This window comes from Protopterus annectens, chromosome 2.part0 (genome assembly GCF_019279795.1).
Source record: "Protopterus annectens isolate FY-2018-M chromosome 2.part0, PAN1.0, whole genome shotgun sequence".
Classification (NCBI taxonomy): Eukaryota; Metazoa; Chordata; order Ceratodontiformes; family Protopteridae; genus Protopterus; species Protopterus annectens.
The window spans coordinates 1,162,355,387-1,162,377,416 of NC_056728.1; the positions used below are offsets into that span (position 1 = coordinate 1,162,355,387).

Below are 22,030 nucleotides of genomic sequence, written 5' to 3' on the forward strand. Positions count from 1 at the left end.
GCTCTAGCATAGACTAGATCCAGGCCTGCTGAATCTAGCTTTGTTTATATGCTTGTTGTTTGTTTGCTTGTTATTTCCCTGGAAGCTAATTCCACCTAATACACGGCTTCTCAGCTTCTGTGGATCACTAGTGATATCTGCATTGCTTACTGTACTAGTTCCTTGTTTCACTTGAAAGAAAGTTACTGTTTGTCATTTTTGCATTTAGTTACTTGTAACACATTGCACTCAAGTTACTTGGCACTTGCTCACTATAGCAATTATATAAGTCAGCACTAAAAATTAAAAGCACTACACCCTCACTCCTCACTGGCCCTTGTTTTCAATTATTAAGGAATTCCCAATATTATTCTAGCATGTCCAAAGGTCAGTTGTCAATCTCCTCTCCGGTCCAGCTGGTGAATCTGGGAATCTTGAGGCAATGTTATAACTGCCTCATGTACACAGACAACCCTCTCCTCCTCCCACATAACACAAATACTTGTGAGAGATGCAGCTATTTAGCCAAACTGGAGGCTGAGCTCTCTCAACTCAGGACTGGCAAGACCAGACAGGAGGAGAAGGCAACTACGCACACCACAAAACCAGCCTCACATAATGCTACCACACCACTGAATCAAACACATAAACACACAAAGACATACTCGAGGCTCTGAGTAAAATTTACCTAAACAGCAGAGGCCTCCAAAGCAGACACCCAAACAACTGCTACCTCAAGACACCCCACAAGCAACACATAAACCACAAAAGCAGTGTGCAAAGCAGTCACAGCCCTTAAGGCCAAATACAACACCAAACATACTTGTCATAGGTGACTCCATAGTCAGACACACTGACATCCCACTCACCAGGCTGAACAAGGAGAGGGTCACAGTAAGCTGCCTATCGGGCGCTAGAATCTGCCACATAACACAAGCACTCTGGTCACTCCACGGCAAGTACAAATATGACACAGTCATTGTCCATGCTGGTGTGAACGACCTGAGACGTACCTCCCTGGACTACATGAAAAGAGACATAGAGGAGCTCTCTGATTATGTAGCCCAGGCAGGTATGACCCTGACCCTGAGCAGTATCCTTCCTTCACCAAGAATGAAGCCACAATATAGAGACAAGATGATCAGCTTTAACAATTGGCTTAATGTCTGGTGTCATTCAAAGGGGATCCAGTGTCTGTCTGCCTGGGATGACATGCTTGACAAGCCACGCTGCTGCAAGGGATGGTTTGCACCTGTCACCCTGGGATTCCGGATATTGGCTAAGGCTCTTGCCACCCCAATAGTGCCTTTTTTAGGCAAGGCTCAAATTCTAAACCTACCACCCTAGAAAACAAAAATGGGAAGAAACTGAGGGTAATGCTGCTCAATGCCAGAAGTCTAAATCTCAAAATGCATGCACTCGAGGCCCTTCTCAGTATGGAGAACATCGATGTCTGTGCTGTAACTGAAACCTGGTTCAAGGCTCCTGAGAGCACCCGGCACTATTAGGTTTTACCTCATATCATGCGTTCCGGCCCCAAAACCCGGACCACACCACAAAAGGAGGGGGTGTATCCATATTCATAAAGGATACCCACACCTCCAGGTTGGTGGCAACACATCTAAGCTTGGAAACCATCCAGGTGCAACTAACCATAGGCAAAACTGTTCTACAAATTGTAGCATGCTACAGGCCACCCTCTCAAACTCAGGAACCCCACACAGCCTTCTTGAAGACACTGGAGGTTATAAATGTATCTCCAAACACCATCATATTGGGTGACTTCAACTACCCGAATATAGACTGGGAACATTACTCAAGCCCTAACGTTCTAGCCCAACGGTTCCTGGAGTTCATAAATTCAAATGCCATGGAACAGCTAGTCACTGTTCCCATGAGAGGAGAAAATATACTAGATCTCATTATCACAAACATGGGGACAAAATGCTCCACACAGGAAGTATATCCCTCATTGGTGAGATCTGATCATAAACTAATCTCACTGGAAATCCACATCCTGCCCCCACCCCAAACAAAAAAGACCACAGTGAAGAACTTCTCTAAAGCAAACTTCACACTACTCAAGACTGGTGTGGTATCCTTCAAGGCCCCTGAGCCAGTGGAAACCAAAACCCAAGCTGCGGAAGCCCTTACAAATGCCTTCTATGAACACCTCCAGGACTGCATGGATCAGGCAATCCCAAATAAAACCAAGACTCTTTCCACAAAGGGCAAACATCCAGTCTGGTGGACCCCAGCCATTAACAAACTTTACAATAACAGGAGAAAGCTATTACATGATAGAACAAAATCCATAAAAGGGAAGTCACCCTGATCATTATTAGTAAAAAATACGAGCACTCATAAAATCAACTAAGGCCAATTTTGAGAGAAAAATTGCCATGGATTCAAAGGACAATCATAAGGCCTTTTTCAGCTATGTTAGGAACCTGGGTGGAAACTCCCAGATATGCTCAGAATTAGTCCAAAATTATACAAAAATCACTGAACCCACAGACATTGCCAACATACTGGCAGACATGTTCAGTGCAAACTTCACCCCCCTCTCCCCCCCTAAAGGAGAGATAACTATCCCAGCAGAGTGTAGCCTCCCAGACATCTCAAATGCACAGGTGAAAGCTGCTCTCTCTAAAGCTAAAAACACAGCATCAATGGGACCGGATGGTGTCCCTGGCTGTGTGCTACACGAGCTAAATGAGGAATTAAACCCGCACATAAGGCAGCTGTTTAATCTCAGCCTTACCACAGGATACGTGCCCAAGGAGTGGCGTACGGCAACTGTTGTCCCACTCCACAAAGGCAGTGCCTCTACGGACCCTGGTAATTACCGCCCCATAAGCTTAACAAGTCTAGTCTGCAAAGCTATGGAGAGGATCATAATGGAGCTCATAAACAAAGATGTAGGGGACTTGCAGACATTGGACCCGACCCAGTTTGGCTTCGTCAAGGGCAGATCATGCCTTTTGAACTTGGTCGACTTCTTCGAAACAGTCACCAAGGCCATTGATGAGGGAAAGGCAGTCCATACAGCCTACCTTGACCTTGCAAAGGCCTTCGACACAATACCCCACTCGGGTATTGTAGAAAAACTTACCAGCTTAAATGTAAACCCATATGTCACAAGATGGGTTGCAAACTGGCTTAAGGACAAAACCCACAGGGTTAGAGTTGCTGGCGCTATGTCAGACTCCAAGCCGGTCACAAGTGGTGTCCCACAGGGCTCGGTCCTTGGCCCCCTATTGTTCGGCATCTACTTCTCAGAAGTACAGGCCAACATGGGAGGACTTTGGCTGACAAAGTTTGCAGATGACTGCAAACTGGGCGCCATAGTGGAAAGTGCATCGGACACGTTTATCCTTCAGAAGGGACTCACGGAAACAGATAGCTGGTGCCAGAGCCATGGCCTGAAGTTAAACACCAAAAAATGTATAGTATCTCCAGTACAGTAATACATTCAGCAGATGCCAGGCAGTGCAGGAGTATCTCCAGTACAGCAATACAATCAGCAGGTGCCAGGCAGTGCAGGAGTATCTCCAGTACAGTAATACATTCAGCAGGTGCCAGGCAGTGCAGGAGTATCTCCAGTACAGTAATACATTCAGCAACTCCGAGGCAGTGCAGGAGTATCTCCAGTACAGTAATACATTCAGCAGCTCCGAGGCAGTGCAGGAGTATCTCCAGTACAGTAATACATTCAGCCAATGCCAGGCAGTGCAGGAGTATCTCCAGTGCAGCAATACAATCAGTAGTTGCCAGGCAGTGCAGGAGTATCTCCAGTACAGTAATGCATTCAGCAGGTGACAGGCAGTGCAGGAGTAACTCCAGTACATTAATACATTCAGCAGCTCTGAGGCAGTGCAGGAGTATCTCCAGTACAGTAATACATTTAGCACCTGCTAGGCAGTGTAGGAGTATCTTCAGTACAGTAATACATTCAGTAGGTGCCAAGCAGCGCAGAAGTATCTCTGGTGCAGTAATACATTCAGCAGGTGCCAGGCAGTGCAGGAGTATCTCCAGTACAGTAATACATTCAACAGGTGCCAAGCAGTGCAGGAGTATCTCCAGTACAGTAATACATTCAGCAGCCCCGAGGCAGTGCAGGAGTGTCTCCAGTACAGTAATACATTCAGCAGATGCCAGGCAGTGCAGGAGTATCTCCAGTACAGTAATACATTCAGCAGCTGGCAGGCAGTGCAGGAGTATCTCCAGTACAGTAATACATTCAGCAGCTGCCAGGCAGTGTATGAGTATCTCTAATACAGCAATACATTCAGTAGCTGCCAGGCAGTGCAGGAGTATCTCCAGTACAGTAATACATTCAGCAGCTGCCAGGCAGTGCATGAGTATCTCCAGTACAGTAATACATTCAGCAGCCCCGAGGCAGTGCAGGAGTTTCTCCAGTACAGTAATGCATTCTGCAGCTGCCAGGCAGTGCTAGAATATCTCTAATACAGCAATACATTCAGTAGCTGCCAGGCAGTGCAGGAGTATCTCCAGTACAGTAATACATTCAGCAGCTGCCAGGCAGTGCATGAGTATCTCTAATACAGCAATTCAGTAGCTGCCAGGAAGTGCAGGAGTATCTCCAGTACAGTAATACATTCAGCAGCTCCGAGGCAGTGCAGGAGTATCTGCAGTACAGTAACACATTCAGCAAGTGCCAGGCAGTGCAGGAGTATCAATACATTCAGCAGCTGCCAGCAGTGCAGGAGTATCTCCAGTACAGTAATACATTCAGCAGCCCCGAGGCAGTGCAGGAGTATCTCCAGTACAGTAATACATTCAGCAGCTGCCAGGCAGTGCAGGAGTATCTCCAGTACAATAATACATTCAGCAGCTGCCAGGCAGTGCAGGAGTATCTCCAGTACAATAATACATTCAGCAGCTGCCAGGCAGTGCAGGAGTATCTCCAATGCAGTAATACATTCAGCAGCAGCATTTCCTTCTTCCTGCTGTTTGAGGAACTCAGCTGGATAGCTGAGTGGACTGCAGGAGGCTAGCCACCATCTCTTCCTCCACCCACAGTACCAATGTTCTCAGAGGATTATGGGTCTTACTGTCATGTTGCTTGCACTTGTCCATCATTACCACATGCTTTATGGACAGGTGATGTGGTAAAAATACAAACTGATGCTGTTTCTACAGGGGAAAACAAACCACTAATAGATAAGTGGGGTGTGGACTGGTTGGGTAATAATGCAGTAGCTACAACAGTACATGCAATAAAAGACAATGGTAGGGAAGAAAGGATGAGTCTTTTATAACATCTTCAGTGTAGACTGCCATTATGATTACTATATGTCTTTTAATTCTCCTTCCAGGTATTATTTAATGACTAATGTGAAGTTTTACTAACAAAGTGCCACACAAATCAGCAAAGTAACAGTATATATGATATGTTACTGGAACCACATTATACAGGACCTGGTGACAACTGCACATAGACAACAACAGAAGATGCATTACTGAGCAAATCCAATAGATGTAGGAAACAATATATAGGAACATGACAGGTACAGGTACAGGTATAGGAGGCTTAGAGTAATGTCATGCCATGCATGCCTGAGCCTAGCTTTAGAATAGACAGTCAATGATCTTACTCATTACTCTAAGATCATTGACTGTCTATTCTAAAGCTAGGCTCAGGCATGCATGGCATGATGAATCAGACATTATGCCAGTGTAATATATATGCCCACATGCTTAGACATATATGGGACACACCTCACAGATGCGCCAGTGTATTAGCCTCTAGTCTCTCACACACACACACACACACACACACACACACACACACACACACACACACACACACACACACACACACACACACACATACACACACACCCCACACCACACAAACGTGCACATATTTTTTTATGCCTCAAAACTGACCCTGATCAACACAAAAGTCCTGATATTATTTTTGTCTCAGACTACTGTTCTGACCCTTTTAGACTGTCTGTTTTTTGTACAGATATTGAAATAACTGAAATAATATTGAACATTTCATTTGTTTATCTTATCTTTCAGGAAATATACATTACTATTAATTCTGCACTGTTTATTTAGTGTATAAGTGGCTAGTAGCAACATTTACTATATCAGAATGTCAAAGATGGCAAATATCAAAGCTTTCTCTTATGCAATGACAGCATTTTTTTGAAAGTGTGCCACCGTATCTCTACCCCACATGTCTGTTACTTATAGATACTATCTCAAAGGTTACTTTACATTAAAGTAAGTTGAATATATAAGGGCACTGCAGTCTTGAATTTAATTATTCCCCTTATCATGCATTGAGATCGACTGGTCCAAAGACTGCACTTGCAGTCATAATAATCTGCAGAGGCTGTAATTGGTTGGAACATAAAATAATAATATGAAAAGAATTTCATTACTTGAAGGGACTGTCTCATGAATGAAGTTCCAAAATTAACTAAATATTCCGCAGGTGATGTAATGGGCTGCAGCAGTGCTTTTCTAAGAACACCCAACATCAGGAATTTATTCTTACTTCAAGGAGGGACTCACAAGATAGGTCTGTGAAGAATTTATGAATGGGCAACTAATTGTCAGCGCTGTACTTGAATGCAGCAAGTGTACTACTTTTACTTGCTGTACAGAGGCAATTTATTCCAGAGGTAGGGGATGTTGTGGGATAAGAATCAGGAGCACCTGTAGGTCTTTTTAATTTATTAGTAGAGATAAATGTCTTTTAGGGAACGGGCTTACTGTGCATCAGCACCCTGACTGGAGAATAAGCGTTCTCCAACAGGCTATTAATGTACAAGTAATGTCCACTAAAAATGGGTCTACCACTTCATGGCAGCATATCAAGCTGTGGCGTCCTTCTCTTGCAGTGTCGGGCCTCATAACACCCCTGGGTGGGGGTTAATTACACATTAACACATACCCTGTCAGGCATTATTGCTTGCTTATATGTGTAGTTGAGGATCTATTCATTTTATGAAAACAGAGAATTTCAAGAAGAGTTGGATCTTTCATGGGAAGAAGGCTAAATATAGGAAAAAAACTGTTAATCGATCAGGATACCTAAGGGACTTGAGCCCTGTGATTTTTGTTTTGGATGATGGATTGGAATATCTGTGATTTCTCAAGCTGTTTGATGTGTTTCTAAGGCTATACCACAGAGGGCATTGCACTCAATTATGGGGTGGATGAGAGATGGGTAAAGTGGTAGTAGGACCTCTTTGGCTATGGAAGAGATGTCTTTTGTTGTTAATTACAAAAGAAAAGGTAGCTGAATCTTTTCTGGATTAATAGTTAAGATGCTTACTGCACAGGGTACAGGGTTTGATTCTTGTTTTAGGAAGGGAACATGTTGGGGAGTAAAATGGTCTACAAAGGGAGTTAGCCTAAGACTTGCCGGTGAATGTTCTAATAATGGTGGAAACAAGATGATCAAAGTATAGGGACTCAACCTTGACACTACTTAGTTCTCTGATGGCAGCATCTATTTATTTATTTAGTTATTTATTACTATATAACATACAGTTTATACAATGAAATGTTTCTTAAAAATACTGTTAAGAACAAAAATGGTTTTACTTACATTCACCACTTTCAATTTTTTTTCAAACAAGAAACATCGTTATTGAATTATCACGTAATCATACACTTATATAAATGAAAACAAACCATATTTATATATTTTTCAATTGCAAACATTACACACCACTTACAATCTTCTATACAGTCATTGTCAGTCAAACATTACATAGCTCATTTATCTCCTGCCTTCCCGTAAACCTAATTCCTCCTCCAAAACATTTTTGCAGTCTGTCAAATCATTATACTCCCCAAAAATATGTTCACAATTACCTCTTTCTTGCCCATCCCGCTTTCAGCATTTGTAGTCTACCTGAGGAAAATTATTTGGCGCCTGCTGGGGTATAAAAATGCCTATGCAAATGCTTCCAGGCAAAGATCCTAAATCTTTTAGACTTTGTTGCATATTTGGGAGCCATACATATAGCATCCCATTGTTTTTGTCCATTGCTTATCCAATCTCTCTTCCCAGTCCTTTCTGACTTTCCCTGATTGATTCCAATAGTTGTCATGCAATATTTTGTATGCCCTACTAATTATCCCTTTTTTGACAGCAGCTTCTTTTCTAGATTCTACTAAAAACTCAACGAGTGCTGGTCTTTCACTTAGCATCTCCCTATTCCTTTCTTTTTGCCTGGACTCTGATTCCAGTCCTTGTTAGGGAAGGTAGTCTCTAGCCTGAAGTCCAAATGTATTATTTGCCTATTCCCATTCTATTACCTTTCCCTTTCTAATTATTTGATCTCAGTACCTTGGATCCTTTGTCAGTTTTCTCTAATAAATTCCATTCCCCTCTTGCCTATTCTCTGTACCACAAGTTGTAGTCATCCCTATCAGAATCTCCTTTCTCCATTCTCATGTTGGCTTAGTTCTTACAATTCTTTTTTGGTACTTTATGAATATAATATTCTGCATGGTTATTGTTATTTTCCTTAAAGATCTACATCTAAAATCCCTGTGTCTCCTTATTTCTTGAGACTTCCCCCATTTAACCACCATCTCTTTCCACTTTAAATTATAGCTTTTTACTTGTGCTGTGTATTGGAGCTGAAACTGTGTAACAATGAAATGCCTTTTGAAGATAGGTAAAGGCTGCTAGCCTAGTCAGATAGAATTTTGCAGATAATTCTGTCATTTGTAAATATTAATATAAGCCACAGGCTTGTTCTCTTAAATGGGAAATAAATGCTGTTAGATGTGGAACTGCAAAAATGTAATAACAGTGCACTCTGCTGTAACAAAGCTGGTAAGTCAATTATTTGATGTCAAAACTCGGAGCCAATATGTCTGGATGAAGGAATTCGGCCTTGTTTTGAGGCCAGAGTTAATGGCTAGAATTTGTATGTATAATTTCTTTTATTGCTGTGGTTCCTGACCAGCTGCAAGATCAAAAGGGCTATTAACCTCTGAGAGTCTGTTAATTTTGTAGGGGTGACCTGGGAACATTGTCTAGTTAAGTGACTTACTCAGAGTCACACATTAGAAGGAAACAAACCCTATGCTAATGACTACAGGAAACAGCTCATTAACAGTTCAAAGCCTTAATCCTCTGCACTAACTGCCATGCATGTCAGCATGGGGACTAGTATCAAATGCTTTATTCAGGACCAGGTATGCTTTATGCACTCCTTAACTGCAATCTACTGCTTCAGTTACCTTTTCAAAGAACTTTACAAGGTTAAGAAGGCAGGATATACAGTACCTTTGACAAAGACAAGGTGGTGTGATGTGGGATCCAAGGCAGTGATATCATCAATGTCTAAATTAATGGATTTACAAATAAGGCTGGTCAGACTGATGACTCTATAGTTATCTGGTTCCTTTTGTTTAATGGCATAACAAGGACTGCTGCCCACACTTCATGAGGCTTGCAAATCTGAAGTTAAAGAGGTTTCACTGAGGTTCTGATAGGCCATACCTGGCACTAATAACCAATCTAACTAGTATATGATTAGGCGTCATGTAAGAGGTAGTCCTTGGTTTTGTCAGAACTGCAAGGACTTACTTCCTAATGAGTTTGGATGGGGGCCAGGGATTAGTTAATGAATTAATGTGGTGAAGGGGTAAACTTGTCACTATATCTGATAGCCAGGATATTAGTGATACCTTATGCTCTCAATGGGTTATGTCATTTTGGATCAATTCTGAACATTTGTTGATCATGTTTTAAACATTTTAGTTTCCTAACATAGTTAAAACAAGATTTATGATTGGTTTTAGTGTCTGAGGCTATTTTGTGATCATATTCAGCTTTGCTTTTTCTTATTTCACATGTAGTTTTTTTTTAACTTGCTTTCACATCCTCTTAAGCTAGGTAGAATGAGCCATATAATATGCTGAAGTAATGCAATAGATGTGTAACATTTGCCAACCTAGCTGAAATTTTGTAAAGAATTATATATTGTTTGTACATCAAACTGATTTCTACAGACGATTGTTTTGAAAATGGGTTTGTAAAGTTGCTTGTGTTAAAAAGGTATCAACAGTGTTTCCTGCTGGATGGAAAAAGAAATATACATGCATTATTGTAACTGTTTAAATGTATACGTTTTGACAGATGATACTGGAAGAGAAGAGGTTAATCTCAAACTTTAAAAATAATAAAAAATTAAATTACTGGGCCTAGGCCATAAAGATGTTATCTCACATTTTTGAATGAAGCCAGAGATGCAACGTCTGTAAGAAGTATGGTTTATTACCTTCTGTACTAAGAGTGGAAATGTTTTATGGTTTTATGACTTTGATGAGCTGCAGCTGATCTTAGCAAGGCTCTCGGTGTGTGTTTTATTGCCTCATAGGTGCTAAATCCTGGCAGTTTCTAGCAGTGGGGGTTGCATGGGAACCAGGTGTCAGATGACCAGATGTATGTAATGTCATTCTGGAATCAATCAGTAAAATAATACCAGTTGAGACTGAAGTCTCAAGACACTCTGTTTTGGCATCCTGACATCGAAGGATCACTCACCTACTTCATCTTGCCTTGCACTAGTAAGTGACCAGAAAATAGTAACTCTTTAGATTAGTCAGGAAAATATAGTGAAATTAGTTAAGTATTGTTTTTCTGTATCTGTGTGAATCTATTCACCTGTGTTATTTTAATATTTCCTGTGGTTGAAATTCTGGTGTTTATTGCAAATAGATATTTAGTATTTTCATGTTCTTTTATTATTTATTACTAAATATATTTAAACTTTTCATTGTAGCTGGTCCTTCAGAGAATATTTTAACCTTTGAGAGTACTTATATATACTTGGTGACAACTATGGCTGCTCCTGAAAGCCTTGCTGTTGGTCAAATTACCATTTGTATTAATATTAATTTAACTCGGTATAATTGGGTACTCGTGTAAGAGCTTGGGAGTATCTGGTGGGAGTAACTACATAATGGCCTGGGCAGAAGGGGGCATAGCTAGTAAACCTGGGCAGGCCTTTCACAAGTGTGTGTGTGTGTGTGTGTGTGTGTGTGTGTGTGTGTGTGTGTGTGTGTGTGTGTGTGTGTGTGTGTGTGTGTGTGCAAATCAAATCTCAAAGAGTGTGTGTGTCAGCTACTTGAAGAAGGGACACAAAGTACTAGTTTCACAGAATGGTGCTGGAGGACTTGGCTTGGACATTCAACTGAGGACTTAACTGTACAGCTGTACCAGTGGACAGTGTGTTCTTAAGGGAAATTGTGCTTGATCCAGAGAACTGCATCTGGAAATACTGGGTGCATCCATTTTTGTTCCAAGTAAACATACATCTCCAGTGTCAGTGGTGAGGATTGAGGATCATTGATTACTGGCCCAGAATGGGAATGTCTCACACATTTCAGCATAAAGGTTTGTTTTTGAATTTCCCAGTATATTGATATGGGACTACCTTATCAATAATGTTTTCAATATAAATTGGGTGCAAAGGTAGAATATACAGTTAAAGGGTCCTTCTGGAAAGGATTTTTGCTGGATTTTTGCAGTTCAGTTAGATCAGAGGTAGAAGAATGAAGAGAACTAATTGCTTTGTTGAGAAGGTCTCTCAAATGGGGTCAGATTTAGGAAAGGATTTGGTTACCTATCGATTTATACAAGATGGGGCAATATTAATGACAACAACACTGAGGATACTATTGCCCTTGGGATGTTAGGGTCATAGAAACATAGAAGTTGCAAAGCAAATAAGTCAAGAGACCATTTGCTCCTTACCGAAACCTGCCTTCAAGACGTGCCTCCGACTTTTTGCAGGACAAAGCATGGCATACCAGGGATGAAAAAATATACATCTTTTTGTTCCTTTCTTTTTTTGTTGAGTACCATTTTGTTGCTATGGTTTTGTCAATTCCCATTTCATGTGGGGATGCAGGGTGGTCTTGCCCCTGCAAAAAATATTTTTTTAGGGTTTCAGCTAATTTGTCTGTTGGTTCTTTTTTCCCCCAATTAATAGTTTTTAATCTATTTTCACTCAAAGAAATTAAATAAATCTTATGTCTCTCTCTCTCTCTCTCTCTCTATATATATATATATATATATATGTGTGTGTGTGTGTGTGTGTGTGTGTGTGTGTGTGTGTGTGTGTGTGTGTTTGTGTGTGTGTTTGTGACATTACAGTTCCATGCATAGCACATCACTTCACATCATTACACAGAAGAATATCTTCAGGAAATAGGACACACAGATATGACAATGCTGTCTGTGACCTACTGTCCTGGCAGGACTAGCTGCAGGACATACTGAAATCACTCCCTCTTTTGGTGTTGTTGGGTACGTAGCAGGAGTTAGTGTTGCATGTGAAAGCAATGAGGGTAGACTGAGTAGTCAGAATTGTGCCTAACCATGCCACACAAACTACTGCAGAAGGGGAAATTAGGAAATGCTGAGCACCATTTTCGGGAAAGTGATAGCATGCTGTTTCCATCCTCAGATTTTAATGTGGTGCAGGAACATGATGTTACCAAGTCATTTATTCGAGGAGACAGCAGTGGGGATTTAGTCAGCACAGTCACATTATTTGCAGCCATTCAGCAGTGTAGGCTGGAGTAGTTTCTATAATGTCCACAGTTAACTGTGGGTGGATACAGCCACTCTCTCCATGCCTGTAAGCAGAACTTCAGAAGCCTCTTGGAAGAAAATTGGTATGCAGTCCATAGGTAGAGATGAGGGGTACATGTGCTATGACACCCACAGAAATCACAGTTTCGTAGAATGATGAATTCCAGGGAGTAATCATCTATGAGTCAGTAATAAGGTAAGTATATCTTTGAAGAAGAATGGCTAGGGCATGTAGATCTTATCATCATATAATACCACCTGTGTTTGACTTCAGCATAGCCGCTACAACTACTTCAGTGACACGAATAAATACTGAGGTATGATAGGAAATCTAATGACACTGCTACCAAACCACTGCCATCTGTAACAATGAACACCTGGCTATGTATGTCTCACTGCACTTTCAAGTCTTTAGGGGGCAGCTCAGTGGTATTGTCTTTGTCTCACAGTGTTGGGATCAAGGGCTCACTCCTGACTTTTGTCTGTGTAGAGTTTACATTTTCTTATACTGTATGTGTGAGTTTTCCATGTAGAGTCCAGTTCTCTCTCTTTCTCTCTCTGTCTCCTCCCCCAAAAAATACTGGTCAATTGGCTATACTAAATTTTATGTATTTATCTATATGCATGTAAGTGTATATTATTTGAACTTGTTCTTGCCGTCTCAGTTACTGAAAAGGGGGTGAAGGGCAAGCACACTTGCATGGTTAACAAATAATTAACTAAATTCAATGAAATAGGCAGTGGGGCAATGTTATATGAGAATGAATATGATTTTATACAGCCAATTAAGCTTGTTGAATTTGTTTAATTTACTGAGAATGAAGGCTCACCTGAGGCCAAGTGCCAGCACCATTCAGAGTATTACAACAGCTGTGGGGGTGATGTGTGAATGTGTAGTAATAGACAGGCCATAGCCCTGTCCTGCATGGTTTGCTGTGAGAAATGGTACATTTTGATCTAAGTCCTGCACGTCATTCTGCTTAGTGCCATCATCTCTGCTGACATTGGCTATTAGGTGTTTCAGGTGTCCTTTTGCCAGTCATGATTCATGGTGCAAGGCAATAACCTTCTGTTGTATTGGACGCTCATGTAATTTTATGCCTTCATGACACCAAACAATCTTTATCCAGTACAAACTATGTTTAGATATGTCTTCAATAGTATGGCTACTCAGCATAGGCATGTGAATAATAGAGGAAATCATCATCCAATGGGTAAATGCTAACAGTTATAGAAAGAAAGAAAGTCTGCAGGTGTTATGTGCCTCAGATGTATGACTTCCTCTATACTATGTTTGCATACCTGTGTCTGAAGTCACCTTTTCCCATGTAGAAGTCTTTAGTTTTGAGTAGTAGGTATCCTTGAGTGTTTGCATCTTCTAATAATAGTCAGTGGGCTGCCTTTGCACTAACAACCAAGATGTCCCTATGTTGATGTCTCCTGCCTAAATGCCTAGAATAACTAATTATATGTGTGGACACCATGCATAATGAAGGGTGCTATTCATAGGCATTCATGATGATTCCATGAGCACTGCTCATGAGCTGGCAGTTGATGGTATGATACCACTGTCATATTGATACGTTCCATGATGGCAGCATACATACAGTCAGTGATTAACATGCTGCCTTGTGGAATGTCTACATGGTTCTGTGTTATTTCTGCAGGGTATCATCTCCCCCATGTGCTGTACTGTGTAGCTGATGACTGTATTCAGTACTTTGTGTTAGTAATATCCCCAGAAGGCCATAGAAAGGCTCCAGAATGTAGGGGGAATGTGATTCCCAACAGAATTTGGTATCATACTATTTTCCATAAGTCACATGTTGCAGATACTAAACACAATAGCTTTAACTCCACTGTGATTGACCTATGAGCTCCTTCTTGATCTGTCTGTGCTACGACATAGCTGGGCATGAGGCACCAGCAGCCAGATGGATTATTCTTGTGTTACAATACCAGTGTTATGTTGTATGCTTTGCTGACCATCTCATGCAATTGAGACCATGGGGTGCATGGCTAGGCTTAAAAAGGCACTTGTGGTCATTAGTCTAGTAAACACCTATGAACCTATAAACCTATGAACTGCCAAATCTGGGTTATGTATAATGCCCTTCATCCACCCTTATTTGTTTGTTTATTTATTTATTTGTTTGTTTGTTTGAATGGCTGATTGATTGATTGATTGACTGATTGATCGATTGACTGACTTGCTAAGCAGGTAGGTGGACTGATCAAAAGTTTGCCTCAGGCCAAATTTATAATGCCAGTGAACTGAGCGCAAGCTTATAAAAAGTCTTTTTCCATGTTATTTCCCATGGCACCCTACTTAATCTGTCTTGTTTCTGTTTGCTCTAGTTATGCAGATCTTACAGATATGGAAGATTCTTCATTTTTGAACTCATGTTTGATTTGCACAATCATCAGATAATGCCACCCAGAGTTAACCTTTTACAACATATTTGTGACTCTCACCCTGTATTTATAAGCTAGTATTTGTAATAATAACCAAAAATAATAAAAAATATATTTACTTCTTTCATACTAAAAAAATGGTTCCTAGTTTTAACATAATATAGCATTTCATCTCTAGATGTCATGAGAGAAATGCTCATTTGATTCATCTTCTGAGATCATGTAATAAATGCACAGTGTAGGTCATCTTCTGAGATCATGTGATAAGTGCACATGCAGGGCCAGATTCAATAAAGCCTACACTAAGTGTATACTAAGTGCACGCAATAGGTATTCAATACAATTCTTATCACATTTTTTTGTGTTTTTAGTCACTCAGAATGATTACACTAAGTGTAAATGTATCACACAACAACTTTTCAGACCACCAAATATACACAACCAAAAGATCCAAGTGAGATAACCAACAGGAACAAACCAAAAGATAAAAAAATCGAGCTTTTATTGAAAAGTTTTTCTAGCGCCTCGGTGTAACCACCTTTAAAGAATATCTCTTTAAAGGTGGTTACACCGAGGCTCTAGAAAAACTTTTGAATAAAAGCTCGATTTTTTTATCTTTTTGTTTATTCCTGTTGGTTATCTCACTTGGATCTTTTGTTTGTATAATATATGTGTAAGTGTAGTCTATACTTTTTGGTAACCTTTATGTATCCCTGTCAATATTTAAAGCTGCAAGAATATCAGAAGGAAAACTATAATTAGGAGGAAGAAGGTGTGAGTTATGTCTTTGTTGTCTGTTCACTCATAACAATCTACACTTAGTGTAGGCTTTACTCAATATGGTTCATAGTTTATCTTCATAAGTTACATGATAAAAGCACAAACTGCAAAGTCTCCAGAGACAGTTACTGTTTCTGTTGTTGAGAGGAGCAGTTACAGGAAAAAATAAAATGCAATCATGTTTACAGTTCATGACAAACTGCCATTTATTTCACAAGAATGACATTTTATTTAATAAATCTTATTTTCTAAATCTTATTTACACGTTCATTCTTCATAGTCATTAGATTTATAATAAAAAAAGAAATGCATTAAGGCATTCTCCTGTTTGAATCAGTTACTTTCAAGGAAGTTAGAGCAGCTAATCAATATCAAATATGTATATTTGGCCTATGAAAAGAACCTGAACATTCATACAATAAGTTAATCCCACATCTGAGTTTCATAATATCTGGCCTTAAGATGGCTCTGCCCCTGCAGATGTGTCGTGTCTTTTCAAAGCCAATAGTTTTGTAAAGTGTAAAAATGTATGCAGTCTGTTTAAGGGATGAGTCCCAGCCACACTATTTACTCATCATGTCCTTCAGAGGTAAGGCTCTGATTATCATCTTCTTCATGACTCTGGCTGTCATGGTGACTTACATTTTCAATACTGTGAGGATCGTTGTCTTCTGGGTCTTCATGACTTTGGCTGCCATGGTGACTTACATTTTCAATACTGTGAGGATCGTTGTCTTCTTGGTCTTCATGACTCTGGCTGCCATGGTGACTTACATTTTCAATACTGTGAGGATTGTTGTCTTCTTGGTCTTCATGACTCTGGCTGCCATGGTGACTTACATTTTCAATACTGTGAGGATCGTTGTCATCTTGGTCTACATGGCTGTCGTTATCAAGTTCTGCATGACTATCTGCTGCAGGACCACTCTCATTACTATCAGCATCATTGTCCTGTTGAGCACCATTAGCATCATCATCATCATCATCATCAGCCTTGCTGTTAACATTATCTTCATGGCTATCTCCTCCATTACCACCATTGACATCACCATGAACATCACTTTCATTGCTGTCATCTGTTGTATCTGTAGCATCTTCTTGGCCGTTAGCACCATCGCCATTACTGACATAATAATAGCGATTACCATCGTCTTCGGAAGCACTTCTGTCATCATGACCAGTACTGTCATCACCATCAGCACCACTCTAGAAAGAGAAACATTTGAACATGGAGTGACAAACAAGCAACTACTTGCTTCACTGTCAAAACACCCCAAAAGGGGGAAACAAAGATGGCTAGAGCAGAGTGAGAAAACATGATATTAATTTTCATACCTCATTGATGACTATTGTAGCACTTATTTAAATGTACAGAAGACGCATGATTAATTACAAATAACATATTTGAAAGTTGCAAACAAAAATTATTTTTATAGTCTCTGAAGTATTTTAATGTACTTTTACAGCATTGCACCTTCTTTTCCATTAGAAACTTGGCTGTTCTTAATAATAATTCAATCATATACCTCTGTGGCAGGGATTTACATTAAATATGTTGTTTTCAATAGTTACTAGCTTAGAATGTTTCTAATACAAATAGATTAATTGCAGTACCTTCTGCACACCCACTAGACTTCTGACATTGTCATCAGTTGCTGCGTCCCCATCTTCATGAGAATCTTCCTCTACAGTCTCAGTGGACACTGGATCTGCTTTTTCGTTTGAATGATCTTCAGTGCTTTTTGAATCAACAGTAACCCCAGAATCCTCACTGCTATGACCATTACCGTCTTCATGTGAGTCAACCTTGATGCAGACATAAAGACATCGGAACTTCAAAGCCACATGGAAATACAAATGTTGCAAGCAACTGATAACATCTATGATATTCCTTTTAATCTAAGTGAGCATTAATTTGGAATATCATTTGTTTGACAATGCCAGTTTAAGCTATTTATTTTGGTTATAAATAAAAATCACAAGTTGATATATCATAAAAATACACATTATTGTGAATTAATGAATGATTTGTATAACTACCTTGTTTGAGTCATTTTGCACAGCATCTTCAGATGACGCACTATCAACCTAAAATTAACACAAATAAGAGTTGGACAGATATGTTACAAACCAATTGCATTTATTACTTTATTGGTTGACTACATTATTGATTTATTAATCTCTTGTATACATTTATTCATTCATTTCTGAGTTAGACAGCCCATCTGTCATCTGGATTATAAAACAATAATGTAAAATACAGGTAGAAATGCATATAAGGTAAGAAATCCCAAACAGCAAAAAAGCAACAAAGTACAGGCTGTTATACAAATTACAGATACTTTTCTTCCTATGTATAAGGGGAAATCATGTCAGAAGGTCTAAACAGAAGCTCTTCAAAAGCCACACTGTAGTATATTGGTTAAGTAGAAAGTCCTGTACGGCCTTTTCTCTGCTTTGCATGCTGCTACCTTAATATGGAATACTATGTTTTTTACATGAATTTGCAAAGAGATCTGCTGTGTCTATAAGATAATGACAGTGGTGCAGCCTAGACACATCGTAAGATGGTAAATATTATGCTATATTACTGTCTGACCCCAACTTAGTGTGCACTGATATGTTAAAGCTTCAGTCCCTGGTTTCCTTCATATGCCTACCATATCCTCAACTGCTTTATTAATAAGTGAACAGCATAAAACAATTGTACTGTGCATTTGAGGAGGGAGAAATGCATGTTTGTTATATTCAACAGTTCTTACTATAGTGGAAGTGAATGTAAAAGTAATGATGCATCACTGATCACCACAACATTCTCCATAAAGTTCCACCAAAAGCAAGAGTGCTTTCCATGTTATTGTCACTAGAGCTGCAGGATTTTTTGTCTTTGTTGTGTGAACTTGTATACAAAGAACTATCAGGCCCAGACAAAGTAACTTCTTAGAGCCACACCTGCTTATCAGCTTTTAGATAACAATATTTAGACTGTGACAAACTTTAAAGCAATATGACAGTAGTTAATGGGATCTTCGAATTTATACAGACCTGATGAGTACTATTAGATGTATTGCATGCATTTTTTGTCATTTTTCAATTTACTGCCATTTTAACAAACTTAAAACAAATAGACATTCTAATGCACCCTTTCACTATATATTTTAAATATGTCTATATTTTGACAGTAACTTTGAGCTCTTTATTTAAAAAAGATTTCAGTTCTCTAGAGTTATGTAACCTGTCTTTCCTTTTTGAATCATACATTTTCTCATAAGATGGATTCCCATATCATAATGTATTATTGTCTCAGTGATCCTTCCTACAGCCAAGAAATCATATGAAAAAGGTTCTGTGTTTATCAGCATTTATTTATTCCCTACTGTGTTAGCTGAAACACACACACACACACACACACACACACACACACACACACACACACACACACACACACACACACACACAAACACACACACACATGCATGCCAACACACACACACACACACACACACACACACACACACACACACACACACACACACACACACGCATACACACACATGCATGCACGTACACACACACACATATACACACACACACACACACACACACACACACACACACACACACACACACACACACACACACACACACACACACACACACACACACACACACACACACACCACACATAACAAAAGTGTCAAAATGTTTCCTTTAGTAACATGATGCCATTTTCTTGTTATACTTATGTTCATATCTATCTAGTCCTTCATTGCTCATTCAGGTCTATGCTAACAATTTCTTTTTGATTTGACCAAGAGTTAAATTGGTACATTTCTTTTGCCGAATTGTATCAGTACACAAACGCTGATTTCACAATAACTAATGCCAATGCTGCACCCCAAGAAAAAGTACTTTAGAAAACAGTAGATTGGGGAAAAGTCTTAATTAAGTCTCAGTTAGTCGTTAACTAGTAATAATCAGACTTTTCTGAGGATTTTGGTTTATTTTAACCAAGTGTATATATCTTGTCTGGATTTGGCATGTTGTTTCTGTGTCAAAGTTGGTTTTACAGGGGGATTCACTTTCATCCCTCTTTCTAAATGCAGTAGACAACAGATCTGCATATTTTAGTGTTTATATAGTCTCACTTTACAAGACGTCTTGGCCATTATTTTTTGTATGGGCAGCAAGACATCAAAATATAAAACCACAAATTACCAACACTTTTAAAACTAAAGCATGTTATGTCTGTGGTCATCAAGTAGATCATATATCTAGAAATAAAATTACAAACATATTTTAAGTTTATGTTCATAGGTTAGTACTAGGCTAACAGCCCATGTAGGACATTTTAAGCCTAGCCAATTACCCCATGTGAGAATCAAATCCTGCACCTTGTGTCTACAAGGTAAACACCTAAACCATTATGCCATCCTTTATACTTCCATAGTGGCATATTCATAGCAAAACACAGGACACATAAAGTAAAAGTTTATATTTATTATCTAGCCACCTATAACATAGAAGCATTGATTTAAATCCAGAGTAAAGATAACAGACATGGAAACAATCCTGGAAAGGATGTCAGGCCATTTTGAGGATGAACACATGAGAATGCGCATTATATTAGTTGGACAGTGTGGAGGATCATGACTTCACCTTAACAACATATACATATATAGGTTTCAATACATAGGCCTTAGACTATGCTGTAAACCCACATAGACATAGGCAGGGTCTGCAAACTTTATACAGAAGGCACCCTGGATAGGAAGAAAGCTAGGGAACTCTGCCCTATGAGACAGTAGTGCTAAACCACTGAGTGCCCTGAACACTAGAAAACTGATGAAGTTAAAGTATCTTACATACAGTGGCCCCACCTAAGCCAACATAACTAACTATGTGGCAAGATTCTCATAATTCATGATACATCTATACAAAAAAAAAACATTTTGGACTGAAGTAGCACAAGTTTAATTTCAATGTCTGAGGAAAAATATCCTCTACAAAAGGCACAAAACTTATAAGGTATATAATTTTATAGAATATGGACAACTGTTTTTGCTGCACTGCTTACACTTTTACCTTGAATGGTAACATCGAGTCAGCATTTTGGAAGAACACAGTGATAATGATCCTTCTGAAAGGTCAAAAGCTGGAACCTTCTCTGGAATGGACGCATTTACAGTGATATGTTAGTAGTCCTTTGTAATCAAAGCATTGATTAAGAGTGGCTTATACCTTCATAGGTTTATAGATTTTGGTGTCAAGATTGCAGCCGATGGGCCTTCTTAAAGGTTGATTGATATCACCATGTGCTAGTGGAGATGTTATTTAGTTTTTAAATTAAGATTATTCTTATATTCTTATGGGCGGCGCAGTGGTTAATGCTGTCGACTCACAGCAAGAGGTTCTCTGGTTCGATTCTCGGCTGAGGTGCCTTCTGTGTGGAGTTTGCATGTTCTCCCTGTGTTTGCATGGGTTTCCTCCGGGTACTCCGGTTTCCTCCCACATTCTAAAGACATGCGTCTGAAGCATTTCTCCCTGGGCCTCTGCTGAAAACAGGATCTGTGGAACCTAGTCGGACTTTCCCAGTCAACAAATGTTAAATTAAATAAAAAATTATTCCATTTTGTTTTGCTGTGCATGTCTTATTATATGGTCTGTGTGCGTGTCTATGTAGCATGTGTGCATGAGCATAAGTATATATATATATATATATATATATATATATATATATATATATATATATATATATATATATGTGTGTGTATGTGTGTGTGTAGAAAGAAAGACAGACTGAGAGGGTGAGAGAGACAACAAGAGGGAGATGCATACAACTAATTCTACCAGTGCATGTACACACGCACATACACATACATATGCACATTCACATACAAATGCCCAGACACGCACACACATACACACGAACATTCAAAATATCTATGACTCTTCTCTGCTTTACATAAAGCATAGGCATAAAACAATTATGTCATGTAATTTCAGAGCAACTCTTTAGAAAATAATTCAGATCATTGTTTAATTTTGCACAGAGTTTTTGATTCACATAGAACAATCCTTATATGTATTAGCAATTCATGTTTTTTTTTTAAAAGAATGGTATATCTCCCTTATTCAGAGTATGTGACATCACATGTTCTCACCACAGTCAGCATTATGATGTCATAAATATAAGTATATAAAATGCCAGTAATGTGAAACATGACAGTCAAGTTAGTCCAT

At 39.3% G+C, this 22,030-nt stretch overlaps 1 protein-coding gene across 1 annotated transcript in view; it reads right to left on the reverse strand.

Annotated features, from left to right (window-relative positions):
* Nucleotides 1–15,968: 15,968 nt before the first annotated feature.
* Nucleotides 15,969–22,030, reverse strand: part of LOC122793394 (dentin sialophosphoprotein-like) — a 14,186-nt gene continuing 8,124 nt past the window's right edge. Inside the window, exons 4-6 of the mRNA XM_044061372.1 lie at nucleotides 17,828–17,875; nucleotides 17,402–17,593; nucleotides 15,969–16,993 (exon numbers count right to left, since the gene is read on the reverse strand). Coding sequence (XP_043917307.1) covers nucleotides 16,355–16,993; nucleotides 17,402–17,593; nucleotides 17,828–17,875 — 879 coding nt within the window. The 3' untranslated portion in view covers nucleotides 15,969–16,354. The remainder of the gene's footprint in view (nucleotides 16,994–17,401; nucleotides 17,594–17,827; nucleotides 17,876–22,030) is intronic.